This window comes from Temnothorax americanus, unplaced genomic scaffold, assembly GCF_048541705.1.
Source record: "Temnothorax americanus isolate GAGA-0224 unplaced genomic scaffold, ASM4854170v1 Scaffold11, whole genome shotgun sequence".
NCBI lineage: Eukaryota > Metazoa > Arthropoda > Insecta > Hymenoptera > Formicidae > Temnothorax > Temnothorax americanus.
In genome coordinates, this window is record NW_027509242.1 from 2,828,068 (window position 1) to 2,855,817 (window position 27,750).

The 27,750-nt window shown below is 47.9% G+C and overlaps 1 protein-coding gene across 2 annotated transcripts; it reads right to left on the reverse strand.

Moving 5' to 3' along the window:
- Window positions 1-23,851: 23,851 nt before the first annotated feature.
- On the reverse strand, window positions 23,852-27,218 carry Ets97d (DNA-binding protein Ets97D). 2 transcript variants are annotated; one of them, XM_077423965.1, is made up of 6 exons: window positions 27,000-27,218; window positions 26,597-26,897; window positions 26,113-26,263; window positions 25,966-26,042; window positions 25,393-25,627; window positions 23,852-25,280 (listed from the first exon to the last, which is right to left on the reverse strand). In XM_077423965.1, the coding sequence occupies exons 1-6, from the start codon at window positions 27,035-27,037 to the stop codon at window positions 24,763-24,765; spliced, it is 1,320 nt and encodes a 439-aa protein (XP_077280091.1). In that variant the 5' UTR covers window positions 27,038-27,218; the 3' UTR covers window positions 23,852-24,762. The 2 variants fall into 2 exon arrangements, with proteins under 2 accessions (XP_077280091.1, XP_077280101.1); XM_077423975.1 differs by having other exon boundaries at window positions 26,966-27,218.
- Window positions 27,219-27,750: the final 532 nt, after the last annotated feature.

Here is a 27,750-nt window from a genome sequence, read left to right on the forward strand (position 1 = left end):
AGCCAAGGAAATTCCGAGTGTCAGTCTTGCATTTAATCGGATGATCGCACCGCCAATATTAGCCGATGCGATCTGTGCCTGTTGCGACCTCCGCTTCGCCCCTCCGAACCCTATCGGCAGTTCGCCCGTCGACGGTGACGAGCGAGTATATGCAGCTTGCACCGCGTCAGCGTTATAATCGGTAGTTCCCGAATTAATCTGCCTGCGCGCCTCTGCGCCGTATCTCTGCATTCCGCGGGGTGGGTCATTCCCGGACGCGGTCGCGTCGTCGTCGGGAAGATCGTTGGTGTCGATCCGTTTCCCCAGTTTCTATATTGTAAACAGTCCACGCGCGCGGACATTTACGCGATCGGGTCCCCACAATCGCGCTAATTGAGACGTGATATTTATACCGCAGCCTCGCGCGGACTCGTCCTGTTCCGTTTCAACCTCGATCGACGAGAGAGAGAGAGAGAGAGAGAGTCCCTCGTTTAATATCTCTTTTATCATTTCGATCGTCAGTCGACCTCGAATCCTCGCCACGAATGTCCAATCGTCGCGTTCCCAGCTCGTCGTCTGGGCGGAGTCTGCGAGCGGGGGACTTTTCCGGGAACTTTTGACGGGAAGACGAGCCCCCTTTTCCGAATCGAATCGCCGGCGTGGTGCATCAATGCATCCGCGCGCCGTCGTCCGGTCTCTCCGGCTCGAGGCCTTTTACCCCTCGTTCAACCCTTGCTCCGAGTCGCGCGCACTACGCTGCTCGGAGTCGCGCGGATGTGCTCTCCGTAAGAAACCGCGCGCGGACATATATTTGGAACCCCGGCATCCGAACGGCCGACCCTTTCCCTCCGGTAGGTTTTTCATCGCTGCGGGCACACCACAGGGTCGGCCACCCATTGGTCGGAACCCAAATGAGAATTTTTCCGACGCGGCCGTTTGGCCCTGCCCCCTTCGAGCCGAGCGTTTCCTCTCCAAATGGCGGCACCGATGCACCGAAGGTGCCGTGAAACGCCCGCCGAAATGCGATGCAACGAGCATTTTTCGTTTTCGAACCTCTCCGGTTCACGTTTTTTCTCTCTCTCTCTCTCTTTCTCTCTCCCTTTCCCACGCGCGGGAATTACCCGAGGGTACAGCTGTGCCTTCGAAAGAAAATGTAACAAGTAACTTTGCGTGTGATTAACTTTATTTCGAAAGATAGAATATACAATGCCTGTGGAATGGTTAAAAAATATTTATAGAAAAATATACTTGGAAATGTAACATTATTATTAGTTTATATTGCTTCATATAATATGTATGTATTAGCATTGTATGTTCCTTACAATATTATAAATTTATTTCTTATAATATTATTTATTATAATATTCTTACAATGCTATATAATATTATATTATTTTTACAATACTTTATAATACAGATAGGTACGTTCAAGCGAAGATTCTCACCTGAAATTTGAAAAGAATGTAATTCTTATACCCATATCTTATTTTTGATGTTTAAAATGTGCTAAAGGTTCTTTATATAATACTATAAATTTATATTTCTTGTAAATTCGATTACACAATACTTTATGATATAGATATATTAAAGCGAAGTTCTTCTCACTTGAAATTTGAAAAAACTATAATTCTTAGATATCTTATTCTTGATATTTAACCCTTAGCTGGCACTGTGGGGTATTAAAAACGCCCCAGCCTAGTTCAGCTCTAATTTAAGCCCCCCTATAGTACGAAAATGGTACTAAAAAATGGAAAAGTTGAAATAAAAAAGTTGTGAATTTTTTAATGAAAACGGTCATTTTTTCGTTTTCTTTTACGTTCTCCAATTTTTTTTATACTTAATATTACGTTTTATCAAAATAACCTGTGACATTTGTTAAAACAACATTCGAGGACTATCTTGAAATTTTTTTAAGCAAAAAAAATCAATAGCTTCCTCGCAGCAAGCATTTTAGTGGTGGGGTCTGAAACGACCTCGGTGTGCCAGCTGTGTGATTCCGGTGAAGTGTGCCAGCCAAGGGTTAATTTGCTAAAGGTTCTTTATATAAATACTCTAAATTTATATTTCTTATAAGTATTCAATTATACATAACTTTATCTTTATATTGTGACAGATATATTAAAGCGATGCTCTCTCACCTGAAATCTGAAAATGGTGTAAATCATCTCACCTATCTGATTCTAATATATAATTTGCTAAAGATCCTTCATATAATATTATATACAAGTTTATATTTCTTATAAGTATTCTATTATACAATACTTTATGATACAGATATACGTTAAAGCGAAGTTCCTTCACCTGAAATCTGGAAAACGATGTAATCCTTACCCATCTGACTCTTAGGGCCGGTTGTTCCAACCTATTGGTAAGCTACCTAATAGTTAAATCATATGTCTATCTTTGTCCAATGTAAAGGATAAACAAAAAACATACATATGATATAACTGTTAGGTAGTTTAGCAACAGGCTGGAACAACCAGCCCTTAATGTTTAATTTGCTAAAGATCCTTTATTATCCCATTCATAACTTGGAAATTATCGGCGTCTCATTTTCCAAAGGGGGACTCGTCAACGATCCGTCTCGCCAAAGAGTTATCCCATTGCAGTCTCCTGGAGTTCCGACAACGCTGCAACGCTTTAGAGGACGGATTACGATCTTTTCATATTCGCCCGAGAATGAAACGCTTCTCGCCACTTGATCATCGGCGCGGCTTTTTCAGGGGACCCCGCGTTACTCGTACGCCGAAGCCGATCGATTACGATCTTTTCATATCGCTCGAGAATGACGTTTCTCGTTACCTCACCTCGTCGGCGCGGCGCGGCCGGAATCCAAGGCGCGAAAGCCGACGCGAAAGCCCATTCTCCGTCTATGGGCTGTCTAGCCGAGGACGAGACAGACGGGGACGCACGGTTACCCTGTCCCCGCGTGTCCCGCGGTGCGATCCTTTCCGCACGAGCGTTGCGCGCACGCATGCACGCGTCGCGACGACGACGCGATGCGTGCACACCTGCGCGTGTCCGCCCGTACGTGAGAGTGCGTGTGAGATTGGTCGGCCGATCGTGCGTGCAGGTGTGCGCGATTCTTCTCCCCATATACGTACGTTGCATACAAACCACCCGTCCATCTCTCTTACGCGGAACGAGAGCGGACGAATTCCCCGATCGCCGGCGCACTTTTCCATATTTCGCAAGATTTTTCTATAAGAACACTCCCTTCGCAGTTACTAAAGTTTGAAAAGTTATATGACCACCCTTTATATGAGTTACGCGCATGTTTTCCCTCCCCCCCCCTCTCTCTCTCTCTTCTTGAAGATTGGATAAAACTTAGATAAAATTACTTTCTTTGTACACTTGACGACATATTTCAAGTCGGAGCCGGAATAATTGCGGGAAGACTTACGTGTCCTCAGCTCGCTAAAGAGGAGGATCTTAATAAACAAGAAGGGGTTATCGTGTAACGTGGGAGTGCGTGCGCGCGGGCTCGGTTCGATCGTTGAAAGGATGCGCACATACGCGCGTGCATGCGATGACGCGCGCGCACACATGTGTTTGTGCGTGCACGATGCGCGCGCACATGTGCAATCATCGGGAGTAAGGATCACCGGAGGCTGCTTCTTATTGTCTGCGCCTCGTCTATACGCGACGCGTGGTCCCGTCTCGCTCTGCTCTCCGCGCTGCAGAACGCATAACGCAACAGACGCAAAGCGATCTCGTCGTCGATCGCGATCGCGGCGCGTACTTTGATTTATCGAACCGATCAAGTTGCTAGCTGGGTCTAACGGCGGGGATCTAACTTTAACAAAGAATCTTCCGTGGATCCCGATGGAGAACGCAAAAATTTGTACGCTCGTGCGTTCCCCCCTCCTCTCTCTCTTTCTTTCTCTCTCTTTCTCTCTCCCTTTCTTCGCCAACTTGCGCGCGCACACACGTACGCGCTTTTGTGAATATATGCGCCACCGAGGGGCAGAGGAAGAGAACGAGAGAAAGAAAGGGAGAAAGAGAGAGAGAGAGAGAGAGAAAGAGAGGGAGAGGGAGAGGGAGAGAACGAGAGAGTCCCTTGCGTCCGCGGGGCTTCGGTGTCAACAGGTTTTATTTTTGCCCCGCGAAAAGGCCAAGGTCCTCTCTTGCCCCTACCGTGCGTACTCAAGGGGGGCTCCCCCCTCCTGCCCTGTTCCCAGCCTCTCAATCCCGCAGTCTCCCAGCCTTTTAGCCTTCCGTCGCTCCGGCGAGTAGCCCCTGGCCCCCCTTTCGGTCGCGTTCACGGCGTTCCCGACGACGACTAGGACGACGAAGACAACGACGACAGTCCCCACCGAGCGGGAACGATCCCGGGGGATGTTGCGAGTTGCGAGGAAGCTTCTGGATTTATGTACCCGCGCCTCGCGAGAGTACGTTCCGATCAGACGGAGAGAAGATCCCCGCGGGCCCTCGGGGAGCGTCGTCGCGTGACGAGCGACCGTGGCTGTGTTCCCGTCGTCGTCGCCATTTATCACGGAGCGCGGAGATTTACTCCCGGCGACGGCGAAACCAGACGGACGGCTTTCTTACGAGCGCGACTCGACTCGCGATTTAAGATCCCGATTACGGGCGGGAGGGGAGAAGCGGGGGACCTCTCTCTCTCTCTCTCTCTCTCTCTCTCTCTCTCTCTTTCTCTCTTTCTCTCTTTCTTGTCGTCGACGTTCCGCACTGGGGGTGTTCCCGGACTAGGGATAGGCTTTTCTCTTCTCGGAACCTGTTTCCGCGATAATATAGATGCATGTCGGAGCAGTCTCCCTCGCGCGCAAAACATCCCTTGCTATTTTCCGGTAAATCAAGTACATTCCGCGTACCGCGATAAATACCCAAGAAGGGGGCCGAGGCAGGAAAATAAGAAGAAGGAGGTCCCGTCGCGAGTGCGGCCGCAGCATCCCGCGACGTCGGCGACGTGCAGGAGGCGTACGGCGGGGGTTGCATCGGTTGCGGAGGAAACAGCTCTCAGAGCCGGAGCGAGAGAGGGATTCCCAGTGGGAAGAGGGGGAGAGAGGGGGGAGAGCGAGTGCAGCGGCCTGGTCGTCTATATTCCGCGTGACTATAGGCGGTTCGGCTAGAGGCTAGAGTCCGCGTATAATGTATTCTCGAATATCGTACGCTCTCTCGTGATCGATATAAGCCCCGACGCGAGCCGGAGATGCACGAAGACCTACCACCTCCTCCTCATCCTCCTCCTCCTCCTTCTCTTTCTCCTCTTTCTCCTCTTCCTCCTCGGAGCAGCCGCCCGCTTCTCTCTACCCGATGCTTTTTTCACGCGGAGTGCAACGCACGGCCGAATCGCAACGCGCGAGAAAACCGCATCTCTCTCTCTCTCTCTCTCTCTCTCTCTCTCTCTCTCTCTCTCTCTCTCTCTCTCTCTCTCTCTCTCTTTCATTCTCCCTCGATTATCCATGACAATGAAAGCCGGGAGGGAGAGTGAATCCGCTGCGGAACGCAGGGAGCTGGAGGAATGAATGCACAATCTGTCCGAGGATCGTCTAAACGGTATCGAGGATCATGCCACTTTTCTCGATCGACGTAGCGATTTCCGCTCGCGTTCGGACGGGATAGATCGCGAGACACCTCGGCCCTCCGCTCGGAGCTTAGAATTCTCGCGCAAACGAAATTTCATTTATCACGGCAAAAACGCGAAATCTTATTTCGCTTTCTCAACTTAAATTACATTATGCATATAAACAGAGAACAAAGATGCAACTATAATTCCATCCCCGCGAAGTTGGACTCCCCCCCCCTTTCCGAACCCCTCGAAGGGGTGCTTCGGCGAGCACGCCTATTCGCCTATATGTATAGGAATCCGTCGAAGAAGTCAAGCGATGACACGCGCGCTATCTCCCCCTCGCGAACAAGTGCCAAGTGCCGCCGTATCGAAGAACGGCGTCAAATATTTACAGTCTGATTATTTCCGTCGGAACGCACCGTGTCCGATTAATCTGATATCAACACGAGAGCGTGATTAAAAATGAAGCGAAACGCGAGCGATTTAATTTATCCATCTCCATGCGCGAATGTGTGTGTGAAGTTCCTATCTCTTCCATTCGTTTCGCGCATCCTCCATTGCTCTTTTTTTATCTACACATATTGTTCGTAATACTTTATAGAGGGGAATGTGATAGGGAGAAATATCAATGAGATCGTCGACGATGTTTTATCACTGTAGCAGGAAAGGGCCAGGAAGAGGGAGGGTTTGTTTAAAAATGTTAAATTTGTAAAAATTATTATAATTGAATTTCAACACGTTTAATTACAATTTAAAATTGCATAATTTCGGAGCAATGGTGATTAACTCACCATTCTTACGCGCGACCTCGAGCGTTTCCCTTTTTCTTACGAAGACCGAGGAACGGGGGGGGGGATGACAGGAGAAGAGGAAGTGAAGTGCGCGGAGGAAGACGCGCGCAGAGGAGAGGAGAAAACCGATGGGGAGGGAGGTTGCCGGTGCACGTTCCAGAAAACTGGCCGCCATGTCGACTCCTGTCTCTCTTCCTCTCTCTCTCTCTCTCTCTCTCTCTCTCTTTCCTTCTCTCCCTCCTCCCCCCTCTCGCCCCTTTCTCCCGTCAATGCCATCGCCTATATGCACCGCGCCACCACGAGGTATCGTCCGTTGCACTTTTCAAGCTTGCGTGCGAGCGCGTAGAAGGAGGAAGAAACGAAGGGAGAATCGGCGAGAGATGCAACGAAAGAAGGAGAAAGACAGAGGGAAGGAGAATGATCCGTCCCGTCCTGCGCGCGAGGGAAAATGAAATTGTTAAGCGACGCTTCCGTCGCGGTGTGGCGACTGAGATGTTGTGTAGTCCTTGCGACGAGATGCAGTCCTTACTCGCTCTCGTTTGCGAATCGCGACCTTCGTCGCCGCGGCGCGGGTGTAAAACGCGACCGGCCGGACTCGGTCGGACGAGCGCGAATTACAGGGGGCTAACTCGGACGCGAATCGCATGATTAACGGTAACGATGGCAAGGGGAGGGGGGGGGCTCTTCCCCACGTCCGCGCGACGAATCCGCGCGACGTGGTGACTCCGAAGTCGCGTCAATGACGCTCGGCGCGACGACATCGTCACGTCCCGACGACGTTAACGACGACGGGATTTTCGATCACCGTAAACGCCAGCCGATTTTCAAAGGCGACCTTAGGCGGGATAACGGGCTCTCCTCTCTCCCACTCGTTGCAACGGAGCTGGCAACGCCATTGGCAAACGGCAACGCCGGCCGTTCGATCGTATAGGAGGGATAAACGGGGAAGGTACACCGCGCGCGCGGAGTGGGGAACCGCGTCTCTCGTTCCGTTCGGTACCCCGTCGTCGTCGTCGGGTCAGGTCCCTCGCTCCCTACGCCGCTGGGCACTGAATTTCGCACCGTCGAAAAAGGGCTACGGGAGAGGTAGGGTCGAAGGAAGCGAAAGAGCCGCGGGATCGGCAGAAGGGAAGGAAAGAGGGGGAGGCGGGGGAACGAGGGACGGAAGGCAGGCCATGTGCGCGAAACTACTCCGAATGCGTTCTCTTTAGCTCTCCTTCACGCGGAATTCGTTGCGCGAGGACGATCGTCCTCTCTTTTCCTCCCTCTGTGGCCTATCTTTCTCTCTCTCTCTCTCTCCTCTCTTTCTTTTTGTCTCTCGCTCCTCCGCGGAAAAGCAAATTCTCTTCCGTGTCACTGAACCCGCTGGCCGTCTGACCCCGTCGTTCGGTTTTCCCACACGAGGTGTGCGCCTCGACCTCATCCCTCGTCCAAACGTGGAACGAAGAGTCTCTCTCTTACTCCTTCGAGAAGTATCGAAGTGCGATGGTCGAACTGAATCGTCCCGAAACGCGAAGACGTGAGTGACCCCCGTGGCCGTGCGAAACCGCATGAACTCCGACGAAAAAAACTTCTGCAATGCAGTGCCCTTAACGTCGCAGCTTCAAATCTCGTGCCATTTAAGAGGCAAATAGATTGATTTAGATTACGATGTATCCCGCCTGCACTTGGCGATTCGAGCTAGTTCGAAGAATCTGAAACTCGGATCGCAAATATCTCCGAAGGTTCTCGACTTTGCCGATGTTTCCACTGATCACTCACGATCGCCACGCGTTCTCGTGTCAATCATCCGACGTCGAGCGACGAAGAAAGAGAGAGAGAGAGAGAGAGAGAGAGAGAGAGAGAGAGAGAGAGTGAGATCCGTCTCCCAAAAGGCCACCCCCGAGACCGCCGAGGCCGCGTCTGTCGGCAGTGTCGACGGTCCTCCGTCGAGCGGCCGAGCATTCGAGATCATCGCTGCTCCCTCATCGCCTCGGCCGTCGCGCACCTCGCGACCGCGAGGAAGGCCTCGCGGGACATTGGCCTCGACGGGAGCCAATAAAATTCCTCTCTATATCGGGTAAGCGACACTCTCCCGCTCTTTCCGCTTTCGCTTACCCCCTCTCGCGCGCATCGCGCCTCCCCTACTCTCCCCGCGAGGAAAACCCCCCTTTCGAGGAGGCTCGGAGTTCGGAGTGTGTGATGCGACGGGACGGACGGGCCCCCGTCCGTTCCGTGACACCGCCGGAACCACGTCGGATGCGCCGAATGCGTAACTCGGACGAGCGAGCGAACAAGGTGGCCGTTGCTCCGCTCCGCTCCGCTCCACTCCGCTCCGATCCGCTCGTAAACGAGACGAGCGAAGAGCGGCGCGGCGCGAGGCAACGCGACAGTTTCGCCAGTTTCTCCGCTCCCCTCGATCGTCGCGTTCCTCCCGGCCATCGCGGTGCAGCGCAGCGGCGGCGTCCGTCCGTCCGTCGTCCCTCCGTTCGTTCGTTCGTTCGCGAGTGCGGTGGTGTCTAGGCACGCAGTCCGTCGCTGTCATCGTCGAAGGTTGGTTCTCTCTGTCTCTGCCGCCCCCCCCCCCCCGTGAAGTCATCGTCGTCCTAACGGAGAGGTGCCTCTGCAGAGATTCGCGACGTTAAAGTGTGTCGGATCGACATCGTCCGCCCAATCGATGCTCCACGGCGCGAGGTGCGCGTTCCCCGGTATGTGCACCGTGCGACGACCGAGCGACACATGCATTCGCGCCATCCGCGGCGCGAGTGTGTGAGTCTCTGGCACGCCAGTTCTGAATGGCCGACCGACGTCGTGCGTGCACGTACGACGCACCGGACGGATGACGAGTGCGTCGCGTCGCGCAACGTCGAGGTCTCCTCGTCTCCTCGAGCTTGCGGTGCCGCGGACGAGAGTTCGTCCTCGCGAGTGCCGCGGAGTGTCGCGAGTGTTCCCCCCCGGGGGGAGAGAGAGAGAGAGAGAGAGAGAGAACTCCGTTTTCCGCGAGTGCCAGTGAGAATGTGCGCACTTTGGAAATACGTGAGATCGCCGACGGAATTGTGGAACTCGACGAGTCGCGAGAGGAAATGCGAATAGAGCGAGGAGAGAGAATGAGAAACAGATGGAGGGAGAAAGAGAGAAAGAAAGAGAGAGAGAGAGAGAGAGGTCTCGGTGACGCGCGCTGCATTATCGATGATGCTTGCGCTTCTCTCTCTCTCTCTCTCTCTATCTCTTTCTCTCTCTCTTGTCTGGCTAGCTCTACCCTTCGCGATCGAACCCACCCCCTCCCCCCCTTTTCGACGGCTATCGCATATGGCTGGCGCGCGTTTTCCGCGGTCAGCCACGCCGACGTTTCACGAAAATTATTCTTCGCATTCCGCGGCGATCGCGCCTGACTGCGGCACTCTCTCCCTCCACCCTCTTCTCTTTCACTCCCGCCCCCCCTCCCGCCCGGCGATCGACGATCGCAATTTAATTTGGCCTGGTGAAAATTAGATTAGTGCCTCGCGCTTCTATTCTCAGAGCCCCGCCGACGCACGTGGTGCGAGGTGTGACTCGGCAACGATGAACGGGGTGATGGGCAACAACGGGGAAAAACGATGACGGTTTACGAGAACTCGCGGCGCTCTCGCCGAGGAGGACGAGGTGGCCTCACGCACGAACGCGTCTCTCGCTGCAAAACGCCACGGGACGGGGTATCGCGTTGCCCCACGGTCGATCGGGTTCCGTTCCGTCGAGAGGAACGTCATTGCGTGCGGCGCGCTCGCGCGAACTCGGGGAACCTTACCCGAATTCGATACGGTATCGCGAGTGAAATATTGAGTGTGTCGCGGAAAGAGGAGATCGCTCGGAGACGCCGTCGTTCGTCGCTCGAGGCGAAGCGTCTTCGCTCTTTGTCGAGGACTTCTCGTTGAGACTTCGAGGCCAGACGATACGTTTTGCCGGACGTTTCGAACTCGCATCGAGTTCAGAGTTCGATGCGTCGGGACGATTTTTTTTTTTCTACCTCGGGCACAGTCGGCGCACTTTGGAGCCCGCCGTTCGATCCGCCGTGTTGTCGCCGTTACTTTCGCATCACGCTCGATCCCATTCCAATTGAATTGAGCGACATACGTGCTCCGTATTAGCTCGCACCTCGTTCTTTCTCATCTCCCTCGGCTCTCGCGATATTCGCCAGCTGCATCGCGACTGAGTGCGTTTATCCCAGCACAAAATTCCGGCTACCTTCGAGGAGGATTTAGGGAGTATCTATAGTCCGGAAAGATGTCGACTTTGAGCACGGCCGCGCGGGTGCCGCGACGTTATTTTCCGATTTTTCCGCGACGACGCGGTCGCGGATTCCGTCGCGACTTTAATCGGCCTTTGTCTCGGAACGTGGCACGGAAGGAAGGAAGCGTTTTTCGCCGCGAAGAGAGAAAGAGGCGATAAAATTACCCTTAACCTCGGTGAATACATACGTCCTCCGGGGTCAATGACACCCCGTTGTCTCGTTTCCCCTCTCGCGCATGCGCACGGTTTTGACAGTTTCGCGGAGCGAAAGGAGGAATCTAGGAGCATAGGACACGCTCGCCGACGACGCGAGCGATGCTGTTTTGCCCGTTTAATACGGAACAATGATCGGTTTCCGGCGCGGTCGACGCGGAGTGTGCGGGAGAGTGCGGGACATTCCGTTTAGTGGGACATTTCCCGGGACAGGAGTGGAGAGGAGCGGGGGAACGACGTTTGACGCTGGATTTAGATAGCATCCCCGTGTGCGTGCCCTTCGCTGTATCGTGACATGGACCTGACGTAAGGTACAAGAATATTAGGCGGAGAAAGAGATGGAGGAAGATAAAGATGAATATTAACCCTCCATCTGTATACGTTTTTTTTTTGCGCCTTTTTTTGGAGTGTATACGCGGGTCTGTCACATTTGACGCTATTTTGTTCTTAAAGTATTTAAAAAAAAAATTTTTTTTTTCACGAAACGTCTACATTGTAGTTGACGATTTTACAGTCATTTTGATAAACATCGTTTATTTAATATTTTCTGGCAGTCTTGCGCAAGTTTTACAGTTACGAGCAGATATCATTTCGGCTCGGACGCCATAGACCCACGTGTACAAACGGAGAATTAAAAAAAGCAAGGGAGACAAACAGCGCGAATAGATCGATCGAGCTGGCCGTTCGGAGAAATATGTAAACAAGGCGATATTATGTACTAATATCTCATTGCCAATCGATCGCGACAGACCGAAGGTATGCCGATCGATCGTTCATCGGGCGCGATGTTGAAATATACGACGTTATCGCGAGGTGGAATCGCCGAGCGCACGCCGTTATTCCACACGCGCGAGCACCTTAGAAAATTTTTTATATTCCACGACGCATAGCGGCGTAGATCTCTGCAGGCGCGTATACGCGATTTAACGCGAATGCTTTTTTGCCGGCTCGATAACGCGCGTATAAACAATCGTTGAACTTGGACCGCGTTGCGCTCCTTTCCCTAACCGAGGGGCATTGCCACTATTTTGCTCGGCGTTTCACCCAATAAAACGTGACGCTCTCGGCCGCGTCGTATCGCGGAGGGAGAAGGAGAAGAAGAAAGATAGAAAGGGAGAGAGAAGGAGGAGGCGTAAGATAATGGACGATATCACGTGTTGTACGTCGCGTAGCCGATATTTCTTGAGTCACGTGTCGTTTACATCATGCGAAATTAGGGGAAAAATAATCTCGCGCAGCGCGGGAGGAAAGGGGGGCGATGGATCTTCGTATGTTATCGGAACGCGAGAGAGAGAGAGAGAGAAAAAGAGATAGTGTCGTTGGATCGATTGATCGCAGCGAAACGCGACTCTGCGTACCGTGTTCGAGTGCAGGGTTGGGAGGGCTGTAATTCGACCGATGTAAAACAAAAAAAAAAGAAAAAGGAAACGCTCTGGGAAAACTCGGCTGGGATTTATCGCCGGCCTCTTGGAGAATAGCGTCGCCACACATTGTCACTTACGCCGTACGTCGATAAGCTATCGGCTGTGATTGCGAGCAAAAAGGACAAACACCCGCAATAAATTGCAGGCCGGGGCTAAGTATAGCCGGGGCTTTCGTCTTTTTCGCAGTTGGCTCTTTTATCGCGCAAGAGAAAGCCCCTCCGCTCGCTCGAAGGTCTCACGGTGGACGATATTGTAAAAGGTCGGAGATCCGTCTCTCGGCTTAGGATAAATTCCACAGACGCAAAGTTATCATCCAGAGATATATATACCCTCCTCCTCCCCTCTGCGAAATTAATCTGAATTTGCGACGTTTTTCTCACGCTCGCTCTCGTTTCCGCCGCAGTTCCGCAGTTACGCTGACGTTTCATTTCAAAACGTCGTACGCTTTAAACGGCGCGGCGTTAAACGAAGCACGGAGACCGAAGGGGGAGGCGGACGCGCCGCTTATTTGCGAAATTCGATCGCGAAAACAGAAACGGCGGCGGAGGAAGGTGCCATGCCGGCGGGAGGGATGAGGACGAAGACGGAAACTAGTTCCGCGCGCGGCTAAGATCAATACCTAAGTTGTGCAAACAAGAGAGAGAGAGAGAGAGAGAGAGAGAGAGAGAGAGAGAGAGAGAGAGAGAGAGAGAGAGAGAGAGACCGCGGGCACGGCCGGCCGCCTCGGCGCGAGGCGAATGCGAATCGCGTGTGCGATTACCGGCGCGCGCGGTGCAACGACTCCGGTGCAGCGCGAGCGCAACGCAACGTGCAATGCCACCGACATCGCCCGGTGTCACGGGCACGCTCGGCCGCGCGATTCGCGCCGGCCGTCGCGGCCGGCCGGCCGACCGACCGACCGCGTTGGCTAGGTCAGTGAGATGATCGGTTACATGGCACACGTAACGCCGCGGTCGCGACTCCGCGTATATCTGCCGCGGATATCGAGAGGCCGCGGTCGTTATCACTTGGACCTAAGAGTGGCTGGAGTCCAAGACCGCGGCACTTCGTACATGCTCGCATTTGCATAACTTAATTGTCAGCGAGTGTCATCGCCGGGTCGCGCTCTGATTATCGCAAAACTGTCTGAAGATCCCCCTGCGTATAATAGTATATTTCGCGGTCGTTTCGATAACGGTATCTGGACGGACCGGGGCGGCGGCCGATAGTCCTCCAAGGAGAACCGTCCCTCTGAGTCATCCCGCGAATTTGTAAACGCGAACGAGGGATATCGCGTTCCTTTTGTTGAAGGCTATCAGCGTCGTTAACTATACCCACGGATCGCTCGATTGCGATAATTCGGTTTTAACGTGAATTTTTTTTATTAAAGCGGTCTGATAGATCATGGCATACTTTCTTTGTAATTTTTTTGAATTTTTGCATAATCTTCAAAATTGAAGAAAATACAGTACACGAAAGTGTGCTGTGACGTCATACTTTATATAAGAAATGACGTCATACCTTTTAAAGTTGCCGTCATCAAAGAAACTTTAGCAAGCTATAACTTTCTCAAATTTAGGTTTTTTTTTTATTTAAAAAGTACTAAAAATTGGCTTAGATTCTCTACATTAATTATGGATACCGCTTAATAAAAAAAAATGTTAAAACCGAATTAGGAACGGTACAATTAAACACAAGGCTGTTAATTTACATATACACTATAAGATAAAAAAATATAAAAAATTGTTATATTTGGAACAAGATTTTTCGTTCATCTTGCCGATGGTACGTATGTGATAAGTATATTGTAATTTTTGAAGCAAATTATTTATCGAAAGATACGCTCTTTGATGAATTTCTTTTGGGTTTCTTAAAAATCCAATTCTATAATAATATGTCTCATATAAGAAGTATGTAAAAATATACTGCTGACAGATATTGTTGAGATGTTAATAATAAAATGCCAGAAAACGTACGATATTTTTTACGTCGCCGTCACCCGGTATCCGACAGAATTTTGCGAGAATATAATTCAGCGTGTTGTGGTAACGCGTTTGACTGTTAACCGGAGTTAACTCGAGAATGCCTTCTCCTGCGGAGACATAAATCACGAAGTCTTATAAGATTTCTATTTCCTCGCTGCATAGTCGTATTGAATTATGACGTTGGAAACGGGAGTATAGTCACCTTTTCCTTGCAATATACGTTGAAATAAATTAATTCTCTTCGCGTATCGGCACGCACACGTCCAATATTGACCAGTAAAATATATCGAAGACTCTCTCTTCTCGATTTGCAATAGAATTAAAAGTTACAAGTCTCAGTCATATTGTTATGAAGCTTATTGTTCGAAATTCAAACTCATTAGCAGTTAATAGGCTCTGTCGTCAAACCAGAGTTGACCATTTGATTTCCATTGCCTCGATGCTCTCTGAAAAAATATGATCTTCTATGACATTATGAGACTAATATCCATTTCTCATTAATGCAGATTAATTTTAGTGCCAATTAATTTCACTTTTTATCGTTTCTGATACTAGAAAATGATAAAAAGTAAGCTAAACCGAGATTAAATTTTAATTTCCAGTAGAAACAGACATCAAAGAAATGACGATCAATTTCATTCAACTTTTGCTCGCGAGATCTCTGTATGTCAGCGAAACAGCTGATTATCATTGTGACCATCGAAACGCGCCGAGAGAATAACGCGAGAAAACCGTGATATAATAAAACATCGGAGTCTCATGTCATCGCGAAACACATCTCTCCCCCGTGTAAAAATTACTCCAAGAAAGACCTTTTTCCGTGTGCGGATATACTTTCTCCAACCACTTGTCATATCACTGAATATATTCTTCCGTACTGAAAATCTGACTCAGTTTCCCGCGTTCTCATCATCCGTTGCTGCGTTATCAAGACGTGGAACGCGCCGGATTGAATTATACGTGAATTATACTATACGTGCACACCCGCTAATATAAGGCCTGTTTCGTTTTAGCTGAACTTCTCGCACAGTTCATCTTATCTCCTTTTCTCTCCAACATGAAAAGAAAAAGAGGAAAGCTGCAAGAACCGTGCAAGAATAAGGTTCAGCTCAAACGAACAGGCCTATAGACAAAGGAGGGAACCGTCAATGTATTTCAGCAACGTAAACGCGAATGAGGGTGCATAAAATAATTCATTTCGACGTGCAAGAGGGAAGTTCGCGTCGTAATTCCATCACAAGAACGGGGTGAAGAGACCAGCGAGCTTCAAGAGCGCGTTGCCTTCGCCAGAGTTGTTGCCTTCAGTATCGATGAAATCATGAAAAGGTCGAGGCATCGGTATTTAGCGGTGGATGTATTATGCAGCTGGCGCAAGGCCGAGGCGCAACGCGAGGGGCACGGTCGTGCGGGGGCCCAAGCGAACACGACGTAGGTACGTCGCGATCGCGAGGAAGACAGGCAGGTAAAACCGACGGTCGCAATTGGTAAATCGCAGGTCGCGAGCCCATCGGGGTTCGGCAGAGGGAAGAGCGCGGGTACGTACGTGGTGCGTGCCGTGTGCGCTGTGCCTGGCCTAGGCCGTGCCTACGACCTCTCTAATAGAACGAGCGCATGCCAGTCATTGGCCGGTATGGTCTAGGCGATGGGCGGGGATAGGCCTTCATGGGTGTGTAGTGCGTGAATCGCGGGGCATAGTGTCCCTTTTTTCCCCCCTCCGTCTGTCTCTCTCCCTCGCTCTCCTTCACACACACTCTCTCTCTCTCTCTCTCTCTCTCTCTCTCTCTGTTGCTCCCGCATGCCGATTGCTCACCACCGCGTCGTCCCTCCTCCCGCCGCGTTGCGCTGCATTGCGCTGCGCTGCGCTGCGAGATGCAACTGCAACGCGCGGCGCAGCGCGGCTCGATACTCGCCTCGGACGAAGGTCCTTCGTTCTCCCGTTGTTTCGTCCCGCAAGACAGGATTGACCAGTTCCGTCCGGACGCGGAGGCTGGAGGAATATATTCAGATATACAGTGGCTGCTGGAAAAAAATTATCTCCGCGCACAAAAGCTTTCTCGGAGTAATTTTTATGCGGGAAGGAGATGCGTTTCTTTTCTTTTTCATCGTAAAGTGTATATCGTTCCTGCCGGAATACATTTTATTCTCGCTGCTGGTGTATATTGAGTAGATGTATACATTCGATGCTGCTTGCTACGTTTTTTTTGGCACGGAATCATTTTAAGGATGACTGCAATTGGCTTATTTTACTGTAACTATAACTAGATTTGTAAATTGGTGAACAATACTTCTATATTTTAAAGTTATTTTTCACATGGAACCTAAACGCGATGGCTATATACTAGCGATTCTGACTTGTCTATCTCATCTCACACATTCTATCTTAATTGTAACATATATCGAATGTATTTCAGTACTTCATAATGTTGCACGCTCGGCAACTGTCAAAATCATGTACTTGGTAGATCTGTTTCGATCATATATGGTCCAGCTCTTGGAAAAAATACCCTTCGATCGTGCGGCTGGGTATGACCCGTATTGAATCAAAAAGTCACTCGTATAAATATAGTTCATAAAGCAGTGCATGGTAAAAAAATAGCAGTTTTCGAGTTCGATTTTTTACACCAACAATGCGATGTAAAAGGAACGTATACGAATAATTTTTGAAAATGAATATCCATCGGGTCTACATTGACCAGCCTATAGGGTTAATGATATTCGTCTCGATGTCAGTACCAGGTTTAGGCGCAAGGGAACCATAAAAAGGTCAATCCCCTGTATCGTAATAGTACTTGTTAATTTTCGATGAAAATCAACTGCGTATAACGTAACTGCATAGGAAAAGGAAGTGTGCATATGGAGCGAAAAAAAAATATATAATTCCAAAACCCGGCGGTTGTTCGCCCCGCCTCGAAGCTGGCCTCTCAAGTTCGAACACAAAATTTTTTTATCCCACGAAAGAATCAACGTCGATGCTTCCCCTCCCCGACCACCGGGGGCCATTCGCATCCGTCGACGATCGTTTCACGCCATATGGACCCCTTAACGATATAAAACGCGCGGGAGTTCCACCTGTTTCATCTAAGACGGACGGGGCGGAAGGGGCAGGAGGAGGCGGTCGGGTCGTTTTCAAGGGGTTAAATCGATTATCGTTTCCCAGTTGGCGACCTTACCTCCTTCAGGTATAAGTATATACCTACTCGCGCGGTAGCCGGGTGAAAAACGGGCGGGCTTTCGGACCGTGCTGCCCGGAAATGAATTTGCCGTGTATGGCGCGTTAATATACACGCGCGGGCACACGCACGTATAGAAAAGCGCGCGTGCAGAACGTGGCGGATTGCGAATTGCGAGCTCGGTCGCGTCGTGTTGCTATGGGGACGCTTCTTCTGTCCGCACTCGCGGTTCTCGTCTCTGTCTCTCCTCCTCCTCCTCCTCCTCCTCATCCTCTTGTTCCTCATCCTCCTCCCTTTCTCTCGCTTCTCGCGCCGCAGTTCTCTTGTCCGATGCATATCGCCCCCTTTTCTCCTCGTCTTTCTCACTCTCTTTCCCTTTCTCCTCTCGGCTCTCTTGCGGCTCGCCGGAAAAATGCGTCTTCTCTCGCGGCAGCGCTCCTACATCTGTCGCGTCGCCGCATCGCCGGTACGTTGCGCGCGATTTTACTTAATGATTCAGGAACCAAAGGGAACGTCGCCGATGTCATAGCCACGGAGGAAGTCTTAGGAATACTCTCCGCTCGTCCCTTTGGCGGAACAAGCGTGCGACAAAGAGATCGCGGCAATGATGTCGGATCAGTGAACCGACAACGTGTTCGGAATCCTCGAAATTTTACTTCTAGCTTGGTACTCTTATATCCGTACAAAGCAATGGCATTCCCGCGCTGATCTGACGCGGTTTCTTTATAGTCATTTTCAAAAAGATGAGATTTGACGGACCTTATTGGCAACTTTTTCAAATAAATACTCATTTGTATCATAATAATATAGATTTTTTGTTTGCAGAGTGATAAATTACAATATATAGATGAGAAACCCTGAAAATTTTGTAAACATCTAATATTTCCAAATTCTAACACATATTTACGTAGAAAGTCACATTAATGTTAAGAAATAAATATATCTAGTAATAAATTAAAAAATTAATATAAATATATGTATTAATATATATATATATAATTTTTTAGATACGCGTATATATCGATCTATTTAAGAAATTCACATTTTGAAAAATAAATATATCTGTAAGTAAAAGCCGAGGTCCTAGCAGATCCCATACAATGCACATTTTCATTAGGCTCATTTCTAATGAAAATAATTATTCATTAAACTCCTGATACGGATCGGCGACGTAAGTCGATGACGAAGGTTTGAAGTTTATTTCGGTAGCAAAAGTACGATAAGATAGAATCACGTTATTTGCCTTGCTGCCCGCGAATGTGTACACTTTCGGCCCCGGGTTTACGTGAATTTGTAAAATTGATTGCGTAATCCAACGATTTCGTTACGTGGCAAATATCGTGTGTGTGTGTGTGTGTGTGTGTGTGTGTGTGACGAGTGACGAGTATCTTTCATCCGTAAAAATATTTCCACAGCGGTATCCACAAATAAAAATAGCTTAAGTCGTCAGTTAAAAAGAATAGCTGATTGATACGCCCTTTAGTATGTTACGAACAATAAATAAGTGGCTGCGTTTCACGGAAGTAAAACTTTCGACCGAGTGCAACGTAGCGTCGGGTGCTAATCCTCTTTTTCATCGACGGCGCTCGGCAAACTCATTAATGAAAGCTCTAACCATTGCACGCGGCGTCTTCCCGGAACTAACGACGGCTTTGCAGTTTGCATAAATAAAGCACGGCAAACTTTCCAGGAAACTCAATAATTCTTTCGCCGTCGAAGCGAGCTGCGTCGCGATCTCGCAAAGGCACAACGTTTCACTCGTCGTCTGTCGCCACTTTTTTTTATTCCACCAAAATAAAACGCTTATCTTTCATATTGAGGAAAAAAAGAAGACCGCGCTCGTTCCAGGGCTCTCCACTGCAAAAATAGGCAGCACTGCAAATAGTGCCGCTTGCGATTTCTTCGCAAGTTCATTCGGCGTGACTGTCGGAACTCACGGCTATCAGGCCGATATCGCCCGGACGGTGGCGAGCGAAGAGAGAGAGAGAAAGGAGACCTCGCGAATTGCGGCACACGCGAATTGGCGGAACGTGAACGACGGGAAAGCTCGCGGTAACTCGCTCATCGTAATCGCGACGATTTCGTCCGGCCTGGATCGTAATTGACGGAAAAGGGTATCCCCGCGGTGGGCCCGCCCCTGAGACTCAGTTCATTCACACGGTCGTGTCTCGCTAAATATAATATGGCGGTGACCCCCGGTTCCCCGTTGTCGATCCCCTCGCGCCTCTCTTCCCGAATCACCGTTCTCTCTCTCTCTCTCTCCCCCTTTCTCTCGCTTTCTTCCTCTCCCTTTCTCCTCGATATCCCCTGAATTCAACGCCCCTCTGATTACGCGTCGCCCTTTCGCGCCCCCGCACCCCACCCTCCCCCCTCTTACTCCACCGTTTCTCTCTTCCGACCGTGCGCGCTTATACGGCCCTGCCGCCCTTCGGAGGACCCTGCCTGCGTCACGAAGGAACGCAAGATGCATTCGCCGCAAGTTGATCCCGCACTTTTCAACAACTCCGATCACGTAACGATATTTAACGCAACACGGCGCGGCGGGCACGTTGCGTTAAATCGATTTAATTCCTTTGTGTATTAATGCCTTATCGGCAATTGGCCTCGTGTAACATTTGTTGCGCACTCGTTCGCGTTGCCGTTATTAATAAATAAAAATGAGCCGAGCACACGAGCCGGGCCAAGCTTGGCAATTGGCCTCGGAGGATCGCGCTAGGAATACGCAACAATTTCCAGCCTGCGCGTGCAGAACACCGAGGGACACGCGAAAATTCACTTTCTGCGTATATGTATCCAGACGGGGCTGCGAGATAATAATTTATTTTTCATATTCTTGCCCAACTAGTTTCGCGTCTCGGGGTTCCTCGCCGCGGATCCTGGAGCATCTTTTAAGCATCGTCCACAACGCCCGGTTCTCTCGCTGTCGTCGCTCTCGCCAAAGTATCGTTCGCCAAAGCTACAAGGCGAGAGGGCACATGCGTGTCTAACAACCGTCGCTCGCTTTCCGAGAAATAGAAATGCAAAAGTATCCTTCTCGTCCCGTTTACCGTATCCGGTACGAGCATATACGCATCCTCGAAATTATTACGCGCGAGTAGCGTGCGTGAGAATATAATTTATCTGCGTAAAAGAGATCACGAGCGGATTATTTAAAATTTACAGGTAAAGATTTGCGAAAGATTCGATCCGAATAATCCGCGTCCCTTCGATCTATTAAATTAAACGCGATCCACAAAAAATGACCGCTAATAAAAAATTATATATATATATATATGTAAAATTTTTAATATTATATATAATAATATGAAATATATATATTTGAGGCTGATCAACGCGGAGACGGCGAGCGATTTAACGGGGTCCCGCATCGGAATATCGGCCGGGAATAAAATTCCGCGCGCGCGATCCTCGGCGCGATCGGCCCCTTGGAAACGGCGCCTTACATCCCTTAGGCCCGGAGCAGCGGAGAGAACAGCAGAGGCCATTAAACTGTCTACGAACGAGGATGCAGGGGATTTTTACAACGTCCGAGAGAGCCTATATACCTACTCTCCGCGCGCGCGCGCTCCTATATATTCTTCTTGCTCCTCTTCTTCTCCCCGCTTCTCTTTCTCCGTCTTTCGCCCTTTCCTCCTATCTCTCTCCCTTTCTCTCTCCTTCTTCCGCTGGCTTCTTGTTTCTCGTAGGACCCACGGACTTTTTCTTCTACGCCCTTCTGGTCTCCGCGGCGGCCCGGCAACGGCCCAGCAACGGCGTCGCCGAACCGGGACCGAAGGATATCGCCGCGGAGAGAAATTCTTAACGCGACCTTCCCGAATATTCGCAAGCCTGGTCGAAAGCTTTCGATGAATCTTTGCGTAACAAAAGACGTTAGAAATAAGAGCCATAAATGAGGGCGAAAAGAAAAAAGTTTCTTGTCCGTTTTGAAATACGACTTAAAAAAAATAGTTATTAGACCCGGTAACAAGGAACGCTCTAATGATTGCCAAGAGACAATAATTTCAAAGATAACGTTAATACTCCCTAGCGCAGCAAACGCCGATCGCTAATGCCGATTTGCATCTCCGCAGGTTCTCGCCGCAGACTCCGTCTGGAGCGCTGATGGATCCCCAGGCTCCCCAAGGATCGCTGGACCGTCTGCGCGGATAGATCCCGAGGGACGATAGTAATCGGCTATACTTGATGACACTAACCCGTAGATCCGAACTTGTGGGCTTTTTTATATGCATACCGCAAGCTCCTATCTACCGGTACATGTAGTCAGGCCGGCGTTAAAACTTTTCGACGGATTCCTCCTCCTCCCCCTCCAACGTCATCATCACCATCACCACCACCACCACCGTCAACCACCACCATGACCACCACTACCATCACCACCACCGTCATCATCACCAACCCTCCGTTCCCCCGAATGCTCGCGGCACTTCCGGTTATCAGCGACAGACTTCTTGCCGAGTAATTTCCTCGCACGTGAAACGGGCACCACCGTTTTGCATCTGCCGACCGTTAAAGCGCGAGCGACATGCGTCGTTAAAGTTAAGGGATATACTTACTAGTCATCTAAGGAGGCGTAACTTTAAAGAGTCACCAAACGTGCTGACGTTTGTGCGCTCCGAAAACGAGAAACGCGCTCTTTATGTATAATACATTGTAAAGCGATATTCTTATTGTAAGACGGAGCACATCTCTCCAGAGATCCCGAAAAGACCCGGAGATGAAGGCTCCTTCGTGCGACGGGCCATTTTTGTAAAACCAAAAGAGAAAAGGATTGCGAGTCCATAATTACGATTGACGCGTCCAACAATGTGTATACATTATACAATAATGTATCGACGTTGTTTAATTGCATAGGGATATTGTCAATGGATGTAAGTCGCGAATTTCGGACGCACCGAATCGAGCGCGCGAGAGAATTAAGTAAGCGTGCAGAGGGAGATGAGGCGAAGCGACCTGTCGAAAAGTCGGTCGGCAGAATTAAGGGCGAAAGGAGAGAAGAACGGCGGATGGAGCGGCGGACGAGGGAGGAGAAGCCCCCGCGACGACGTCTGGGTGAGGTAGTAGGTTGTATAGTAGGGAATGGAAATTCGCGAGATACGAAGTCCACTGTACAACTTGCTAACTTTCCCGGTCGTCGGCGCTGCGACGTTGTTGCTGGCATTGCACGGAACCGCTCCCGAGGAGACTCTCTCGCGAGACCCGCGCCGCGCGTGCGGAAGAAATCTCTCCGCGGAGGAGAGAGAGAACGCGGCCTCTTGTTTTATTTTTTCCTTTTTTACGCGAATGTATAAATCGACGGAGCCTTGCGCCTTACTATGAATGCGTACCCGTGGTATATTTTCTCTTGATGTAAATGCGTGTGTATGTGCGTGTATATGTGCACGTGTTGTATATGCGTGTGTGAATGCATGCGAGGGGGAGGATAACGTATAATTCGTAATCGTTCTCAGGCGAATGAGACAAAGCGCGAACGATTTCTTCGACGTACGAGAGAGAAGCCCTTTCCGTTTGTGTACTCTCTCTTTGAAGCGCGTTGTAACTGCATAACGAGTGCAAGAAATGTATTTCTGTTCCTTCCAAGCGCGAATCTTGGTAGATCCAGCTAGATTCCGCTCGAGCCAGACTAGAAATCTCGGCGAAAGCGCGACTCGTTGAAACACGACGAAAACAGTTTCCCGGACCTTCACTTTGTCGCCACGATTCTTTCGGGAGATTTTGGGATAATAATAATTCGCGACGCACTGTCCAGGGCAGTGAATTTGCATAAGGTTCTCTTGCAAAAAAGAAAGGGCGGAATGATCGCGGAGCGCGAGGGTGAGATGGAGAGAATGAGTGACGGTGAGCGTGAGAGAGAGAAAGAAAGAGAGAGAAAAAAGGGCAATGGCGGGCGGGCTGATTGTAAAGCCTGCCGCGTCGCCGGTTCCCTGAGACCCTAACTTGTGACGTCGCGTCCGATATCTCACAGGCTAGATTCTCTGGTATTGGCGATGAGTGCTGCCTTTTGCCGATCAAAAGTCAGTCCTAGCAACAGAGATACAAACGTCATCGCGTTTCGACAACATGCCGCGCCGCATTCACATATCCTGCGTATTTTTTTTTCTTTTTTTTTCCTTTATGTCTCCAGATTGTTGTGTGATTGAGGGAACGAACGTTTTACTTGACTCTTCATTAGCGTGTGGTTTAAAGGAAACTTAATTGCATCGGTTTCTCTTTCTCCATCGGCCCGAATTTCTTTAGATTCATTTATCTTGTGGAGCTACAAAGAATATCAAAAAGAGGATAAAATTATTATTATATAAATCGCGGGGTGTCTCTCGCTATTAAACACTATACAGATTTCTATCGTGTTCATTAATACTAGATAAAAGATATTTAAAGAGATGCAGTTTCGACGTTGATCTAAAAATCATTAACCGTTAACGAAAATTTAGATTCAGTTCCACCTCCAACTTTCATAACGTCATAATTAAATGAGGAAGAATGGCTATGATAAAGACAGAATTATGCAAACAAGATGTATACCAACTACATATTGCAATTCTTTGCAAGGCAAATCGTTTATTCGACAACTTTAATTTACAACATCGTCTTCACATCATTTATCAAAGTGCGTTTTATAAAATAGGTATTGATACTTTTTCGATGGCCTTGAAATTTTAACACTTAGAGTGTTAACACACATTTATCTCTATGATAAAAAAATATATCAATATTGATGAAATATATTTAACAACTATATTATATAACTGTTTTTCTCGTATATACAAGCTCCTTAAATCGACGCGATATCTAGCATGAAAACTATATAATACATTTCTATAAGTTCTTGGTCATAATCGAAATTGAACCTATCGAATATTTGTATATTTTTATACAAAAACGGAGATATATACAATATTATCCGTACGTAAGTCCATAATGATACATAAGTGGCTCATAAAAATCTGCGTGTAAATCCATGATACATAAAACAGATATTAAATAATCATCAACATAATCTTCGAGTTGTTTTAATATTAGATTATAATTCACGCACACTTATATACACTACAAAATCTAATGAATACTTCTAATTTAAACCCAAAATCTATTTTTATGTAACCGTCGGTAAATTATATTTGGTAATTTGTTTACGATGTGACGTTACTTGCAAAGTCCCTTATTCATTTGGAAAAAGAATGCAAAGAAATTCAGCTAATGAAAAAATAACGCACATGATATCCAATCAATAAAAGATTATCTCAAAAGATCTGATTGTATCCTGATAAGAGATTTTACCGTAACGTACTATGTATATGCATATGTAATAATGTAATATGCTGTAGAACTCTCTTTCCGTATATGATATTTAAAATAGAAATAATTATACAATATAAAATAACGACAACGCGACAGAAGCTCACAACGAAATCTATTTTATTATTAGTAGTAATCAAAAATATGGTTTTATCAGAAATATCGTCTTCCTTCCTCAACAAGTTTACTCAGCTCTGCCGCTGAGTAACCCAACAACTGTTTCAAGTCACAAACGAATTTGTAGACAAATCGTTTGCCATGAACTTTAGAAATCATGTCGCCGTCGTAATAATACCGAAGAGCTCTGCTTAGTTTCTCATAATTCATCGACGGCTTATTTTTGCGGGCTCCCCACAATTGCGCCACCGCCTCCGGCTGATTAAGCTTGAATTCTCCTTCAGTCCCTACCCACTGAATCGCGCTTCTATATTCCTTGTCCGTTAATAATTCTAACAAAAATTGCCACAGCTGTATCTGGCCGCTATTAACGGTTCGACTAGAACTGGCAATAGTGATCGAAGCCGGATCGACATTCTCCAATGGCACATTAACTAAACGCGCCTGCTGATTTACCGTAGATTTCGGTTTCGTTACTTTCTGACTTCGTGCTTTAATGGACTTCTCTATAACACCTTCGTTGGGTGAATCCGATGCATCTTTTTGTACAACAGCTGCAAGCAAACAGTATAATCGTCGAATAAATAAAATAAAATCCAACAGTGATTTGAATTTATCAGATATCTTTACTGGACTGTGTAAATACTATATTTCTTACAAACGTACCAACGAATTTGCATTTCCTGAGAAGTTCGAAATGTGTCCAAAACACGTCTCCTGGATCAAGAGGCACTTTTGCATGAAACTCCTCCAGTGTAAGGTTACATAATTGCGCTCCAGTTATATTCCAATCAACCAAACGTAACGATACTAAGTTAAATTGTCTAACAGCCCATTGCAGCCAGTGTTTCACATGTGCTTCTGACCAGTCTCTTGGATCATTTGGTATTTTCAATCGTTCCTTTTTTTTTCCCGAAGAAATATATATGCATTTTTTAGAAAATCATTGATAGGACGTTCCATTTTATACGGTCATAATTTCCGAGATAAATTCAGGACTGACGGTAATTGAAAAAAGTTTGTATAAACACACATCTACTTGTTTCTGAAGCAATAGTACATTTTTCAAATCGCTGAAGTTATTGTCCATAAAAAATAAAAATATTTTGTACGAATAAAGCAAACAAAATCATATTTCTTCTACAACGTCCTGATTTACAAAATAAAACACTAATCAAATAAGATGTATGTTTCATATATAAAAATTTCAATTACAAAATACATTAGCATTTTAATTACCTGCTCCTTTTTATACTGCGCATCTATCATCCACTTTATGACATTCCGTTTGTTTTCCTGAGCGTTAGACACCGGTGCTGCATCACAAAAAAAAATATTATCTATCACAGTTAAACCGAGAACAAACGTACAGGCATTAATACATACAATTATTTTCCACAACTTCAATGTAATCATCTGCTGGTTTAAGAACGTCCACTATATTGATACGTTTTTGCATCGGCTTTATTTGTACATTAATCTGAACCAGCCCTTCTCCTTGGACGCATTGATCGACCAAATTCTTATGGCTTTCCAGCTGTTGCGACAAACACACGAGTTTCAGGCTTAAATAAAGTCATGGCAAATTCGGTTGGACGCACCGGCGCGCATTGGTACATATTAACGTTGTACACCAATCTAATCCAGAAGTAAAATGCAAATATTTTTGATAAAATGCCGAATACACGTTTTATGAAATAGCACAATAAACATTTGAGGCTTTCATGATTCAGTAAATTTATATTACACGCATCATTATGTTAATGCGTGTACGGCTTTAATGTGCACCAGTGCGCACCAATACCTTCAACTGAATTCTATTAGACCATAGGATGTCCTAGACCTTCCCTACAAATATCTCGTCGCTTACCATCTGCGCGTTTTGCAACCAAAACGAGTAATTCTTTAAATCTATGGTGAGCCTGTCTTCCAAAAGGCTCCTTAACGTGGACAAAGGCTCCCTAATGTCCATGTGCTGCATCAACACGCCGTCATTGGAGTAATCGCCGTTCAGGGAGCCCTCCAACGTGAAGTTAGGCTCGACCTCCAGATCGGAACTGTCCTGTTGCAGCTGAGCCATAATATCATCCTCGGAAGCTGAGAACATCGTTTCCGGCTCCATCTTTATCTGCCGTATCATAGCGTACTCGGAATCGTCGTCGGTGTCGAAGCTAAACGAGAAACAGAGCGAGATAAATACCACAGAACGGCGTGTGCGGATTTGCAGACTAGGTTATACCTAATAAGGCGAGGACATTAACTCTATCGTTAACCTTTTCTCAGAACTTTTCCGACGCTCCTCCAGATCCATGTTAACCGAACACGTGGGTGACTTGCAATTTAGGCTAATATTTCCAGCCGCTTTTCGAAGAAAGAACCGTCCGCGTCAGCAACAAACACCTCTCGGACGCTTCCAGATGATTCGCACATACACTTGCGGAGTGCGGAACTGCGGAGCGCGGCTGCGGACTGCGGACGGAAACATGAATCTGATGAATCATGGGATGTAAGAAGACAAGTGTAGCATTGCGCGAATCGCAAATGGCAGCCGAAGAATACACCAGCCAATCAAATTTTGGTCCGGAACATCGCGCCACATTCAAATGTAACATATTGGTCTTCTACCATGAGAGGATCCATGTTCCTTTTCACTCGGACTCTGAGGTTGCGGTCCACTTGACGCTACAAATACTTTGGAGCGTTCTTCTTCTTCTTCTTCTTCTTCTTTCTTCATTGAAATAAAAGAGAAGAGGAATGCTTCGAAGCATTTGTAGCGTCAAATGGACCGCAGCCCTACTAGATCTCGGACCAGTTTCTGATTGGTCAAAGAAAATGATGCTACTTCGCATCCTTGGACTTGCTACACCTGACTTGCTACAAAGGGTAATATATATAAAGGTAAAATATATATATAAATAATACTTTATAGCTCTTTTAAAAACTTTAATTTTATTTTTCCTATTTCATTTACATTAATAGAAATAAGATTGTCGATAAAGTATCAGAAGAACCTGATCGGTAAAG